The sequence below is a fragment of the Nansenia antarctica genome (genome assembly GCF_963989245.1).
Source record: "Nansenia antarctica genome assembly, chromosome: 1".
Lineage (NCBI taxonomy): Eukaryota > Metazoa > Chordata > Actinopteri > Argentiniformes > Microstomatidae > Nansenia > Nansenia antarctica.
The window spans coordinates 46159894-46175749 of NC_137674.1; the positions used below are offsets into that span (position 1 = coordinate 46159894).

At 46.5% G+C, this 15856-nt stretch overlaps 2 protein-coding genes across 2 annotated transcripts in view; both read left to right on the forward strand.

Annotated features, from left to right (window-relative positions):
• myo10l1 (myosin X, like 1) overlaps positions 1-4618 on the forward strand; it is a gene marked incomplete at both ends in the record, with an annotated part of 51861 nt that extends 47243 nt beyond the window's left edge. The window contains 9 exons of the mRNA XM_080536210.1: positions 35-183; positions 875-1023; positions 1296-1503; positions 1973-2109; positions 2219-2342; positions 2567-2926; positions 3453-3629; positions 4220-4411; positions 4514-4618. Coding sequence (XP_080392336.1) covers positions 35-183; positions 875-1023; positions 1296-1503; positions 1973-2109; positions 2219-2342; positions 2567-2926; positions 3453-3629; positions 4220-4411; positions 4514-4618 — 1601 coding nt within the window. The remainder of the gene's footprint in view (positions 1-34; positions 184-874; positions 1024-1295; positions 1504-1972; positions 2110-2218; positions 2343-2566; positions 2927-3452; positions 3630-4219; positions 4412-4513) is intronic.
• A 4835-nt stretch (positions 4619-9453) lies between these two features.
• The window catches only part of LOC308150511 (protein LBH-like), a gene marked incomplete at its 3' end in the record, with an annotated part of 11410 nt that continues 5007 nt past the window's right edge, over positions 9454-15856 (forward strand). Inside the window, exon 1 of the mRNA XM_080523333.1 lies at positions 9454-9587. Within this exon, the coding sequence (XP_080379459.1) occupies positions 9559-9587 (29 nt within the window). The 5' untranslated portion in view covers positions 9454-9558. The remainder of the gene's footprint in view (positions 9588-15856) is intronic.

Sequence of the window (15856 nt, forward strand, 5' to 3'; positions counted from 1 at the left end):
TCTCTGCCCCCCCCCCCCCCCCTTTCTGTCTCAGTCCACAGACAGCAGGGTTATGCTAGTCTGCAGGATGAGGCCGTCAGAGTGTTCAACTCTCTCCAGGAGATGGAGACCCTGGCGGACACAGTGCCCATCATACAGGGCATCCTGCAGACCTGCAAGGACCTGAGCCCACTCAGGGATGAGGTACACACACACATACACACACACGCGCACACACACACACACACACACACACACAAACACACACATCCTCGACAGCAACCTATCTTTTGAAGACAACAAGACACCAACTCCATTGGCTTCCCGTTAAAATTCATAATCGATTTCAAAATTCTGCTCCTCACTTTCATGGCCCTTCACAATCTTGCACCCCCATATCTCTCTGAACTCCTTCACACCTCAACTCCCTCTCGCACTCTCCGATCCTCCGCTGCCTTTCAACTCACTATACCTTCTGCCCGTCTGACCACTATGGGGTCTAGAGCCTTCAGCCACTCTGCCCCCCGTCTCTGGAACTCTCTTCCACAAGATATCCGTCTTTTTTTTTTTTCAGACATTGACTCTCTCTCCACCTTCAAATCCTGCCTGGAAACCCACCTTTTTAAACTGGCGTATTTTGAACTGATTGTTGTTTTTAAGTCTTTTGTTTTGTCTTGTTTTGTTTTGTTTTTGTTAGTTTGAATCACTATTTGAACTTGATCGGTTGCTTGCTTGTAATTATGCTTTGTAAGGTGTCCTTGAGTTCTTTGAAAGGCGCCCATAAATTATTATTATTATTTACACACACACACACACACACACACAAATAACACAAACAAATGTAATTGTGTGAATGCTTTTGGGAATGCTAGTTCTTATATTGTACTCTCTTCAGGTGTACTGTCAGGTGATAAAGCAGACCAATCATGTGCCTCAGCCCACTGGCTCAGCCAATCGGGCGCACTGGCACCTTCTGACCTGCATGAGCTGCACCTTCCTGCCTTCACGAACCATCCTCAGATACCTGCGCTTCCACCTCAAGAGGTGTGTGTCTGTGTGTGTGTGTGTGTGTGTGCGCGTGTGTGTGTGTGTGTGTGTGTGTGTGTGTGCGTGCGTGTGTGTATGTGTGTCTGTGTGTGTGTGTGTGTGTATGTGTGTGTGCATGTGTGTATGTGTGTCTGTGTGTGTATCTGTGTGTATGTGTGTCTGTGTGTGTCTGTGAGTGTCTGTGTGTGTGTCTGAGAGACTGTGTGTGCCGTATGTGTAATAGGTGTGCGTGAAGTGTCACGTGATCTAACGTGTGTATTCCCTCCCAGGGTACGGGAGCGTTTCCCTGGCACGGAGATCGAGCGCTACGCCGGCTTCATCGGGGAGTCGCTGAAGAAGACCAAGGCTCGCGAGTACGTTCCCTCTCAGGAGGAGATCGCCGCCCTGCTGGTGAGACAGGAGATGAGCACCACGGTCTACTGCCACGGAGGAGGCTCCTGCAAGATCTCCATCAACTCACACACCACCGCCGGAGAGGTAGATAAGACACACACACACATACACACACAGACATGCACATGCACACACATGTTCACACACACACACACACACACACATTTTAGTATCTTTATTTGCGTTCACATTTTACAATAAAATTCTTGAACACAAACATTAGTAGCTGCATCAGCATAGGACACACACACATGCACACACACACACACACACAGCGAGCAGATGCACACAAACGCACACACACAGACACACACACACACACACACACACACACACACACACACACACACACAGACATGCACATGCACACACATGCTCACACACACACACATACATGCACACACACACACACACAGCGAGCGGATGCACACAAACGCACACACACAGACACACACACACACACAGACATGCACATGCACACACATGCTCACACACACACACATACATACACACACACACACACACGGTGCTCTAACGTGTCCCCTGTGTGTAGGTGGTGGAGAAGCTGATCCGGGGCCTGGCCATGGAGGACAGCAGGAATCTGTTCTCTCTGTTTGAACACAACAAGGTGACAGACCGCGCCCTGGAGAGCAGGGTCATAGTGGCTGACGTACTCGCCAAGTTTGAGAGGTAAGGGTCTCTTTGATTGTAGTGTGCGTGCGTGTCTCTGTGTGTGTGTGTGTGTGTGTGTGTGTGTGTGTGTGTGTGTACTCATCCTATGTCTGTGTGTGTTGTCCAGGCTGGCAGGGAGTGAGGAGGAGGAGGAGGAAGGGCAGTGGAGACTCTATTTCAAACTCTACTGCTTCCTGGATGTGGAGAGCATGCCCAAAGAAGGGGTGGAGTTTGCCTTCATGTTTGAGCAGGTGAGTTGACAGAGACACGCCCCCTGGTGGCAAGGTAACGGGTTCTGTCCTAAAAGTGCTATTTTAAAATGGTTTGAGTTCTCTCACCTGTCCCTTATACAGTGTCTCTCTCTCTCTCTCCCTCTCTCTCTCTCTGCCTCTCTCCCTCCCTCTCTCCCTCTCTCCCTCCTTCCCTCCCTCCCTCCCCCTCTCTCTCCCTCTCCCTCTCCCTCTCTCCCTCACAGGCCCATGAATCTCTGATCAGCGGTCACTTCCCAGCCTCAGAAGAGACTTTGCAGCACCTGGCGGCTTTACGGCTGCAGTATCTCCACGGCGACGGGGCGGCGCGGGCCGGGTGGAACCTGGGGAACGTTTATCCGACCGGGCGTCTCCGCAACCGCATCCTCCACTCCACCAAACAGGGCGTGGCCTCTGTGGGAGGGGGCGGGGCAGGAGGAGGAGACAGGGGGTCCGGTAGTGGGCTGGGGGCGGTCGGAGGACAGGGGGGCGTGGCAGGGGCGGGGCAAGAGAGACGCAGAACCCCCAGCTTCCTGGATGGAACCCTGAGGCGGAGCTTCAAGACCGGATCACTGAAGAAACAGAAGGTGAGAGCCATAGACCAACCAGAACGAAGCAGATCAAACCCACGAACCAATCGGATCAAAGCACACTCCTGGAAAGGCTCTTTGTTTAAACAACCAGATAAATACACTGACTGGGTTATCGATAACAACACAATTATTTTAGACATGCCACTTGGTTAGACGGCAGAGTAGAGGTGATGCTTCTTTAAAACAAAACACTGTTGCAGTACACTCGTTAGCTGTAGTTGTCATTGTGTCCATGTGGTGGCGCCATCTGACCACGTCACCTCACTTCACTGGACATGCCGTGACCTCTTGGATAAGGAATGCTGGCTGGCTGGTTGGCTGGTTGGCTGGTTGGCTCTACTGGCTGACTGGCTGGTTGGCTGGCTGACTGGCTGGTTGGCTGGTTGGCTGGTTGGCTGACTGACTGGCTGGCTGGCTGACTGACTGACTGACTGACTGGCTGGATGGCTTGCTTGCTGCCTGGCTGATTGCCTGACTGACCGACCGACCGAGTGACTGACTGACCTTTCCTCTGTGTCAGATGGAGGAGGAGCAGATGCTGGAGATGTGGGTGAAGGAGGAGACGTCGTCCACACGGGCCAGTGTTCTGGAGAAGTGGAGCCGGCTGCAGGGCATGCCCCAGCACCAGGCCCTGCTCAACTACATGAGCATCGTCAAGGAGTGGCCCGGGTACGGATCCACACTGTTCGATGTGGAGGTGAGGAGACGGGAAGGAGAAAGGGAGGGTGGGAGGAAGAGAGGGTGGGAGGGAGGGAGGGAGGGTGGGAGGGAGGGTGGGAGGGAGGGTGGGAGGGAGGGAGGAATGGGGAGAGGGAAGGAAGGATTCATATTTATGAATGGATTATTGATCATTCCTCCCTCACTTCTCTTCTCTTCTCTTCTCTTCTCTTCTCTTCTCTTCTCTTCTCTTCTCTTCTCTTCTCTTCTCTTCTCTTCTCTTCTCTTCTCTTCTCTTCTCTTCCCTTCTCTTCTCTTCTCTTCTCTTCTCTTCTCTTCTCTTCTCTTCTCTTCTCTTCTCTTCTCTTCTCTTCTCTTCTCTTCTCTTCTCTTCTCTCACTCTCTCTCTCTCTGTCTCTCTGTCTCTCTTTCTCTCTCTCTGTCACTCTGTTTCTCTCTCTTTTACTCTCTCTTTCTCTCTATTTCTCCCTCTCCCCATCTCTTCTCCTCTCTCTCTGTCTCTCTCTGTCACTCTGTCGCTCTCTGTTTCTCTCTCTCTCTCTTTCTCTCTTTTTCTCTCTCTCCCCATCTCTCTCCCTCCCCATTTCTCTCTCTCTCTCTCTCTCTCAGTGTAAGGAGGGAGGATTCCCTCATGACCTGTGGCTGGGTGTGAGTGCTGATAACCTGTCGGTGTATAAGAGAGGCGACCCCAAACCTCTGGAGACCTTCAAGTATGAACATATCACCTTCTTTGGGAACCCGCAGCCCTGCACCTATAAGATTACTGTGGACGAGAGGGAGATGTACTTTGAGACGCTGCTGGTAAAAAACACACACACACACACACACACACACACACACACATACATACGCACACACACACACACCCATACACAGACTAATGTCTTATCTCTCTGTGTGTAGGTAGGAGAACTCACTAAGATCATGAGGGCCTACATCAACATGATGGTGAAGAAACGCTGCAGCATTATGTCTGTCTCCAGCATCGCCAGCACCTTCATCAGGTGATCACCAGCAGCCAATCAGAGCCCATGATTCAACAGCACGGGCTTATCAGAGAGAGGCAGGAAGTGCTTCTGTTCCATGGATTTGTCAGTTGGCTTGTTGATAGAGGTGGCCATACCAGAGAACGGTCAGCTTGGAGGGAGTCCAGAATGGCAAAGCATACAAAATGGCTACTTTTCTCACAATGGAGGAGTGAGATGGATACAGAGTTCCACTTAGGATTTGGGACAACATGGCGACAACAATGTCTTTTTGAAAAATGAGCATGGAAAAAAAATAATATATATTTTGGGGCAGTTCTCCCACGTACAAAACCCCGGTTTCACCCCTGCATGTGGATGTTCAAGCACACTCTCACCCGTTTGCCGTTCTCTATGGACCAAACCCACCAATGACAAAGCACAACAACCCAGCCAAGCCAAGGCCATAACCAACCACCCCCTCCCTCCCTGCCCCACCCCCACTGTGCCAGCGCACTGCCAACAAGAACAAATCCACTCACTCTCTCTCTCTCTCTCTCTCTCTCTCTCTCTCTCTCTCCCCCCCCTTGGATGTTTTTCTCTTTCTCTTTGTGTGCATCTCCCTTGTCTTTATGAAATCCCTCCCTTGCTTGCTCCTCCCGTCTCTCTCTCTCTACACTCCATCAGACTGCACAGTACTTTGCTGCATCAACTTTTGTTGGACTACAGGAAGTACAGGTGGCTACAGGAAGTACAGGTGGCTACAGGAAGTACAGGTAGCCACAGGAAGTACAGGTAGCTACAGGAAGTACAGGTAGCTACAGGAAGTACAGGTGGCTACAGGAAGTACTGGTGGTTACAGGAAGTACAGGTGGCTACAGGAAGTACAGGTAGCTACAGGAAGTACAGGTTAGCTACAGGAAGTGACTCCACACGACGGAGAACGGTGGAGCCATGTGTGATATGATTTCATATTCAGACTGTCCAGAGAGCCAGGACTAGGAGGCATAGTCAGGGCTCTCTTGTCAGGATCAAACCCCACTCAGAGGCTCCGTCCTGGGTCAGCCGTCTGGGTGTGGAGGGGTCTGCAGAGAGGGACAATCTCAACTAGGAGAGTTTGAACATTCTCCTGTTCTGCATCCACATATGCTATACCCATTACATATATATTCACATTTAACCCACACATACATGTACACATACACTCAACTAATCTTATCGTTTTGTACTATACCACACCCATACTGTAGGAACTATATAGATTTTGGTGGTCACTGTAAATAGATATCATTATAAATGCCATGTGGTTATTAAGTGTAAAGTACATGCAAATGAACAGAGTTATTCACTGCTGTATGTCTAATATGCCAACGCACCCCTTCACTGGCTGTGCCATCTGGACTCACAGAGACGGAAGGTCTTCACACATGGAATTAGAGTGGGTAGAACCGCCACGGCGGCCATTTTGGAAGGGGCGGTTTGGGTCGGTTGCCTACATGCGTTTCTCTGTGTTTCTAGTGAAATGTAGCCTCGTTTGTATCATCCCTTTGGGTCACACTGCCATATCGGTGGAATCTTGTCAGATATACAAACCAAGTCTGTTTTACCCACTCTATTTCTATGTTCAAGTCATTCGTTTTTTCTTTCAAAGCGTATCAAGTTCTCCACCCAAAGCGGAGTGACTCCAGTTTGAGTGTGAACAGAACCTGTTTTTGAACAATGTGACTACTGTATGTCCCCACTGTCCTGCAGTGCTGTGTTTGGAATGCTACCGTGAGCGTGTATATCGGTGTAATGCAAGTGTACTGTCTGACTGCCATCGGGGGGGGGGGGCGGGGGTGAATAGAAAGATTGAGTGTGGTCTTTGGGAAAATAAGAGTATTTACGTGGTTAACCTTTATAAGAGAATGATGTTGTGATCGTGATTTAAAGGGGAAGAGTGAGCAGGGGGTTGGGGTGGAGGGAGGGGGGGGGGGGGGTTATTTATTTCTCATTGTAATTTTTGCAGAGGGAGGGAGGGAGGAATGGGGGTGGGGGAAGGTGAGGGTAGATAGTGTATCAGGGCGGACAGTTTTGAATTCTCACCTTGAACGAGGGATCAGACATAGATGACATCATGTAATAGGGATAGTTGGAATATGAGAATTTCTGTTTTCTGGAACATAGTTTGGGAACGCTGTGTATCGCCACTGCTCAGTGGATGTGTGTTTCGGACTGTGAGTGTGAGGTATTGTTGTCATGACGATATCACCCAAGCCTCTAGCACTTCAGGTAGAAATCAACTACACTGCCACTGCTCCTGAATCAGTCTACCCAGCCACAGACAACACCAGATGCAGACAGGGGAGCTGCTCTTTGGGCAGTGACCCAAACAATAAACACACCCAATGGATCCAATCACGCTACAACCTCTAGCTAAGACCACAAGGGCATTCTCAGTACTGTCAATTGTATTTGGAATCACTGGTTCGATGGACCGGACTGAGCTCAGTATTATAATACAGCCTCAAATGGTTTCAGGGTACATTGGGAAAGGAACCTTCTCTGAGGTCAGTTATGTGTTTAGCTGGTTATGGTTAATGAGGTTGAAATGACAGTGTGGTAAACTTATCTCTGACCAGCATTTTAGGGTGTCTTCTGCCTGAAGTGCCACACACAGCCCCATGGGATTCTGGCCATAGAATTAGAATGAGTAGAATGGACATTCTAGGTTCAAGCAACATTCCATGAGGGACCATTTTGGAATGTCCGGTTAATCATGTGGAACTGGGAACTGTGTGGGTTCTACCAATTGTAATTCTATGGTCCCATCTCTCTAACTGCTGGTATACAGAGTACGATGAAGTTGCTCCTCAATACTGACCTAAGGTTCAAGCTAATAGTTGAGGTTAGGTTTTGTAGAGGGGAAGCTAATCCTAGATCTGTGCCTATAGGCAACTTCTACACTGGGGTCCTTTTCCAGCCGCAGGCGGCCAGAGCAGGGCCTGACTGTAATCTTATGTTATGGTTATTATCATTATATATTGAAAACATTGTGCTCGTTTTTTTTGTTTGTTTGTTGTTGTTTTTTAAGAGAAAGAGAGAGAAATTGTTCGTTGTTACTTTTTATTTGTAACTGGCTTTACAAAATTATGCTTTAATAAATTATTGGAAATTGTCCCTGGTCTTCTCATCTGTTCCACACATGCACACACACCTGCGTGCACGCGCACACACACACACACACACACACACACACACACACACACAAACACACACACACACACACGTTCCTCGATATGGTAGATTGAAGTTCTATTATAAGTTGTAGAGACAACAAACACTCATAGCTTCAACAAGCCTGTCTGAACTCAGCAGTCAAAGGAGACTAGAAAATACACAGGCAAAAGGTTGAAGTTCATTTGATTTAAGTCACATGGTAGAGGTTAATCACATGGTAGAGGTTAAAGACACATGGTAGAGGTTAAAGACAAAGGCTTAAACAGTAATAAATCAAAAACAATAAAGTAGCTTATCGGAAATATGAGTTTCTGCATAAACTCACTCCCCTCCCTCGTGAGTGTCTCATTATGAAGATAATGTATGAATATATTAATAAATAGGCAGAAATATTGCTTTATTCAACACATACATCTCAATGTAGACCTACAGTATCATCCATCAGACTACAATGGGCTCATTGAAAATAACAGCATAGACAGAAAATGACCAGCTCTTGAATGAAACATATCCAATAACTTGTATTTGTTATTTGGAGGGGGAAGTAAAACATTAATGGGACCATCTATATTGAAAAAGGTATGCACTCACTGCAAAGTAAGTCGCTTTGGAGAAAAAAGCATCAGCTAAATGGCATATAGTATTATTATTATTATTATCATTATTATTATTATTATTATCATCATTGTTATTATTATTGTTGTTATTATTGTTGTTATTATTGTTGTTATTATTTTGTATATTATGGGATAATAATGTTGTGCCTCTATTGGCCACAAGGTGGTGCCACAGGGCTGTACTCTACACAGTCCTTAGATGTCATCTTCTCAACAAAGCAGGATGATTGAACTGAATCTCAACTGCTTTGCGAAATTGATTTCATGTTGCATGTTTATTAATGACTTGACAGACCAGCTTGGCATTTCAATAGCCAATAGTGTACTTCTATAACACGTATTAATGCGGGTTCCATCTTAACCTTTGCATTTCTTTGTGAAAAGCACGTGTGCCCTTGAATTTAACCTCCCTCTTTCGCGTCATCTGCATTCATTGATTCCTTGTTCATTATAGCCTACTGATTATATTAAAGCACATTGCTCTGATATCTCGTTCAGGCCTAATGGTTCTCTTCCATCCGTCAGCCATTTGTCTTTCTTTCTTTCTTTTTTACCAAATGTGATAATAGAAACAGAATGATGAGTCGAATAACTTTTTTTTTGTAAAATGTCTCTTTAAAAATTCCTCTCTTGACATAATATCTCACATCAATAAGACACATCAGAAACAGGCTTTTTGTTGCATTCACAGTGGTGTTGCCACTATCAATGAAAAGCTGCACGATGCGGTTATATTATATTATCCTCTCCATTGATATTGAAATTGTTCATCCCTGGTCTTGACGTCATGGGGATGCAGGCCTGTCCTGTGATAGGCTCGCCCTCCGCAGTGATGACGACGTCGCCATTGAAGAAGTCGAACCCGTGCGAAGGGGGCGTGTCTCTGTCGGCAGCGGTACACGCCTCTTCCATAAAACCTCATTACGAGTCAGTCAGAAATCAGACGGGCAAATGACTAAACAATTGCATGTACCTAATTCACAATCGTGGATAAATTAGGCTTCGTCATTGACGCTTCATAATTAGTCTGTCCAGACGCTCGCATTTGGTGCACTGTAGTGACGTTCATTGTCTTGTTGGAGAGAAGAAGAACGCTGCAATCTTCTTTGATTCATTGATCATCAGAACAGACAGCAGGTGTGAATCCATGTCTGTATATTCTCCACAAATATACTGGTGAGTAGGCAAGTCTGTGTTTTTTCCCCGAGTCAGTTATATATTGTTGCATGCTTTTTGTTTGAACTTTTTTTTGTATCTTCCGCATCATCATATCGTTTGAACTCTTTTTGATCCGATTTAGGGACAATCAGTAGAGAATCGGTGTAGACTAGTAGGCTATGTTTTTTTTTTTTAAAGTCCAAATGGAATCTGCGCATACGGGATAAGTTGTTCAGCAATAGCCTTTCATTTTAAAACGCGAACGCATGATGTCTTATTATGAGACACTGTTCTGTGTGATGAGTATCCTCTGTGTGATGAGTATCCTCTGTCTGTGTGATGAGTATCCTCTGTGTGATGAGTGAGTATCCTCTGTGTGATGAGTATCCTCTGTGTGATGAGTGAGTATCCTCTGTGTGATGAGTATCCTAGTCTGTATGATGAGTATCCTCTCTGTGTGATGAGTATCCTCTGTGTGATGAGTATCCTCTGTGTGATGAGTATCCTATAGAAACAAGTGCTTCTTCACAACGCCTCCTTAGTGTCTGATGCTCTCGAAATTGTCAGGGTGGGTCACTTTAGTAGGTTTTTCGCGACTCCAATGCATTCATCTGAATGAAAGGTCACACCAAAAAGCAAATGGAAACAAAAACGGTCTTCCTCCCAAATCAGTGATTTTCAAATAGTGACAGATGTCAGTCGGCACCTTTTATTTATACATTTCATGAGGTGTGACATCTTGACGTTTAGTGGGACTTTTTTTTATGATCTCCCGAGGGTCACTCTGTCCTTTAAGCATCTCTATTATGTCTAAGGAACAATATGCACACTGCACGGAACAGATTGTTGTGGCGGAACATTGGTAGTGGAGCTGTTGAGTCAATTGCCGACTGGACAAAAGACCACCAGGGCTTGATACAGTAGGACATTAATTTCATTTCTTGACCAGCGTCGCAGAGCAAACAATAGGCTGATACTTCAGGATATGAAACGAATGAGTCAACTGGCTGACGCTTCGCCTGACCTTTTGTGGTGTAGTCGATTGTGTTTTGTGGTGAGGCGCCAAGCATGCGTCAGGTGCAGCGCGCAACAGAGAGGGACAGACATCAGCCCCATGTCCATAGAATGCCTTTCATTGCTCCATCCTGATCAGCCTACCCTGTGTGCGGGCAGGGTACAGGCCGACCCCGACCCCCACCCCGCCTACCAATTTGTGACTATAGGATTAATATACACAACATCCAAATATAAACTAAGCCTAGTCACAGAGCTGGTGCTCTACTTTCTGATCTGATCTCACCATACAATGGGCTTGTGTGACATCCTGCAATTGACTTGGAGAAGTTAGAAGGACGCTTATCAGAACCCTCAAAGTTCAATTCCTCCTCAAGAAAAAACTGCGAGGAGTCGTTTCAAGTTTTGGTGTTGCTTCTGTATTTATATGCACATCTCTGTTTGACTCTACCAGGAAGTGAAGACCCGACCTCTTAAAGATGCTGTAACCACAAAGCTTCTCTCGTCTGAGCTTTCAGTATACCTTCTTCTCTGCACCTCGCCCTCACATGCCTCTGTGCTACATGGGAGACCCTTTTTGAGATCTCTTGATTAGGTGCTGCTTATAAACCCTTTGTCGTTTTTTTGTACACTTAGAGATACTGTATGTGGAGGTGTGCACCCCCCCCACACACACACACAGGAAGACATCTGTCAGTGTTTTCATCTTTACTTCTCTTGGAAGTGTGTAGGTACTGTAGTCTCTCTCAAAAACACAACACGCTGACAGAGAGCGATGACCGAGTCCTCTTGAAACTTGGCTTTAGATGAAGATTGGGTGCGTTTGATAAGGTTGTTCTCTCCAGCCACAGCCAGTCACACAATCAGCGTTTTTCTTCCCCTGTATTATGAGGGCGACTCTGGACTGTGGACCTCAGACTCTGGACTGTGGACCTCAGACTCTGGACTGTGGACCTCAGACTCTGGACTGTGGACCTCAGACTCTGGACTGTGGACCTCAGACTCTGGACTGTGGACCTCAGACTCTGGACTGTGGACCTCAGACTCTGGACTGTGGACCTCAGACTCTGGACTGTGGACCTCAGACTCTGGACCTGGAGTAGGAAATTGCCCTTAACCGATAGTACAGGGTCAGATAGGGTTACACCCCCCATAATGGTTCCGTTTAGTATTGCGGTTAGGGTCATCGGATCCTAGATTAGTGTGTAGGGTTCTGGGACGCGGTCCATTCATTCCAATACATTGTGTCACACCTCCCTGGGTAGTGAAACTTGGCAGCTCAGTGTCGGTATGGAATGTCAGCCGCTTCACCTCGTCGCCTGAGATTTATGATGCGCGTAGCGAGAACGGGGAGGAGAGGAGAGGGGAAGAGAGGGGAAGAGAGGAGAGGGGGAACTATGTTAATAATGCAGGACGTAATAATCCATCGTGTGCACCGGGTTGCATTGCTGCAGCTTCAGTTTGGTCTCTGTCAGCACCGGGGGGGTCGGGGGGGGCATGGGCCGTTCAGGTGGTGGAGGGGGGGGACAGAGAATTGGCAGTCCACTTGGTACATATAGACCAGGGGAGGCTGGAGGCTGAAATGTAATGAGCAATGGTATCGAACGTGCATTTGGTACCATTCCTGATTCCGTTCCATGCATCACAATGAGGCCGTCCTCCGATTTCGACCTCCATCAGCCTCCTCTGATCTAGACCAAGGTGTACCCTTCCTTTCACACTTACGAAATACTCCACAGTACATAGGTACAAATCGGAGGACCCGGCTCATTGTTACGCTGCCCATCTCAAGCACGTATTAGATTTTTTTTTGCCACATATTCTTTTCCTTTTATCTATGAGATTCACATTTTAATGCCTGACCTTAGTGATTGTTCATGTTGTAATCTTAAAGTGTGTTTTTTTTATGTTTCAAGTGCTATAAAATCACGGCTGTTTTAATTGTTCCCAAGCATTACAATGAGCCCGTCCTCCGATTTCTACCTCCAGCTGCCTCCCAAGCATTACGTAATTCTGTACTGTAGGGGATAAGGACACAACAACCTGACATGATCCCATTCAGAGAAACAGGTTAATACTGTACTTAAAACAGCAAACAAATCATGGAGATTAACAGAAGACAAGCTCTCTCTAAAATTGGTCACTGGGTCATCAGCGATTTAGAGCCGGCCCAGGATCCTCCACTTTTGCAAAGGACACCGACGCTGAGGAAACAAATCCCGTCAATTGGCTGCTTCCCGTCAACTTCTCTGTGTTTAATCCGTTCAGGAAGTCACCACACCACATCCTCGACTACAGATTAATAACAACACGCTCTCTGACCCCGGTGTGTGTTTGTGTGCTCTACAATAATGCTCTACCATAGCGTGCACAAAATACACTGATGACCAGATTAATGTTGACCCACTCTTGATATCACTGTGGCTTTAACGCTGCCGGCAACTTGTGAACCCTTTGTTTTGTTTTCTGTGCGTGTGTGCGTGTGTGCGCGTGTGCGCGCGTGCGTGTGCGTGCGTGTGCGTACGTGTGTGTGTGCGTGCGTGTGTGTGTGTGTGTGTGGCCCTCAGCTGTCTGGGGACTTAGCCTGTTTAGGGGAGGTTTGCGGGGTGTGTCGGCCATCTTGCCGTCCTGCTGAAGGCTAAAGAGGCTCACAGAGGGCCATGCTGATCTAACCTGGCCACCCTGATCTAACCTGGCCACCCTGATCTAACCTGGCCACCCTGATCTAACCTGGCCACCCTGATCTAACCTGGCCACCCTGATCTAACCTGGCCACACTGATCTAACCTGGCCACATCAGCCAGGGATGAGGGATGACGGGCCTCCTCCAGCAGTACTGATTGGATTATTTAGCCATAATGCAGCAGGTCTTAACTCCTTTTTGAATGAACTTTTAAAAGTGGACTGAGCTGTACGGTACTGGTTGGTTTGAGGTGTGTGTGTGTGTGTGTGTGTGTGTGTGTGTGTGTGTGTGTGTATACGTGCCCATTACTCTTTAAGTGTTCCTCAACTTTGTTTCTGATGAGTCTATTGTAATGAATAATTGGATTTGCTAGAATACACAGGACACTTAAAATGCTTCCTTTAGGCAAACATTTCCACTTTGGTTTGAAAATGGGGAGGCATTGTGTAACCTCAGACAGCCAGACACTTTTAGCAGTAATGGGTCTGAGTGGTGCGTCCTCTCCCAGGGTGAATAGTTACATATTACGTCCCTCCTCTTCCTCCTCATTGTGCCCCTTCATGTTTTATTAGGCCGATGTTCTGTTATTCTTAGCTGAGCAGGATGTTTATACGATCGCCGAGCAGAAATATGACTGGCAAGGTCCAAATGTTTATCTTTCTTCTCTTCTGCTCAGGTCTGCACTGTCACCGCTCTGTGTCCGTCCCTCTCCTCTCCTCCTCCATGCGTCTTGTCTCGACCCCTTGTCACCCCGCCCACACTCCCCACTCAGAGGATGAAATAAGTTCAAGAGCAGTCTTTGCTGACATTATTTTTCCATGCTCAGCCTTGCGTGTCCTTCGGTAAACGAGTTTATTTTTTATTTTTAGATATCCGGCTATTGTTTTAGCTGAAACGAGTCATCTTACTTTTGAAAAAGGTACTGAATGGTGGTTCAGAGTCCTCTCGATGTTACAAGGGGTGTGTCTACATTTCGAAGAGGACCAAAAAATTATTTGACTTTCTCTTCTATAAAATGATTGCTGTCCTGCCATTTAACCCTTTGTGATACATTTCCAAATTATTATTTTTTTTTGTAGCTACATTTGCTACATTTTCGGTCAAGCAATGTCATTTGTATGAAGGCAAAGCAACAAACATAACCAAGCTGATGTCCTATATTATAGCATTTCGGAATGAAACTCTTCATTTGGAAATGGAAATAATTGATTGATAAACTGAGAGTAGCCATTGCTTCAGGGTGTGACAATGTGTTACTGTTTTTATTGATTGGTTGGCACACAATATCTCTTTCAGTTTTAGGCTGTTTGGTGTCCTTTTTTGTCCTGTGATTTAGGTTAGATAAGCGGCTGTAAGGTGTAGAGGATTATCGGCTCATGCTAAGGAATGTCCACCTCTGCCTCTGTCCCTCTCCCTATAGCCACAGAGGCCACAACCTTCTACATGGATGTGACATGTTGAAAATGTGTATAGCCCAGGGCCTTCATTTGACATTTACTGGATTGACAGCAGATTAAATCTGCATCTTAATCCCCATAGAATGAAAGAATAGAGGTTGAGCTTCAGTTGTTTTCATCTAGTTTGAATACGAGTGGGACCGGAACAGAAATGTTGTTCCAGTGCTTTTCTTTTTTTGAACTGTAATCTGTGTCATTCTGCCTGTATGTTCTTTTGATGTAGAGGCTTTATTCCCCACTGGGGAGGGTCTTATCTGGGGGGAGAGTGTTGAGACTAAATGACGTTCATGAATGTCATGGACATCCTTTAAAGGAGAAGTTCATTGAAAAACAGTGCAAAACAAGTATACTCACGCGCGCACACACACACACACACACACACACACACACACACACACACACACACACACACACACACACACACACACACACACACACACACACACACACAGCTTTATAGAAAAGATTCGAGTGGCAAACTATGAGTCATACAGTCGAAGGTAGACATCTCTATTTTTGTCCGGACCCTCCAATGGTAACATTGTTTCATATCCTGATGGCAGAAGGTTGTGCAAATCTGAAAGTGACACAGATGTGCCGCTGTTGTTCTCTCCATGAAGAGTTGGTTTTGGATTTCTCCACGTCTTGAGTGCGCTGGATGGGCTGTCAAAAAACGAGATTTCAAACTGTCAGAATCATTAGCTGTTTCAAAACCTTCAAGGTTGTCTATTGAGCTTTGAGTAGCAATAATACAACAATCCAGGCTACTTTTTATAAATGGCTTACCGAAACTGTTTTGCTGTTCATGGCTACAGTGTGTTGAAAAAGCAAACCACTCAATTTTCCGTTGTCTCCAAAACATATAAACAGCATCTTGATTGATGGTTCAAAGTAGGTTAATGGCACTCTGTTATGTTTATTTTCCCCAAAACATATGGCCCTCTTTGTTTTTGTTGGATCAGATGCAGTATGGTGGACTGCTCACCGTGAAGTGGACGGTCATCTTTGTTGTGTTTTCTGTCCAAGATGTATGCGTGCGATGGCTGATGGCCACCCAGACCACGAGCCTGTGGACACTGACCACCGTGCCTTCAGGCTTTAAATAGAGAGCGTGAGAAGGCCTCTCTCGGCTG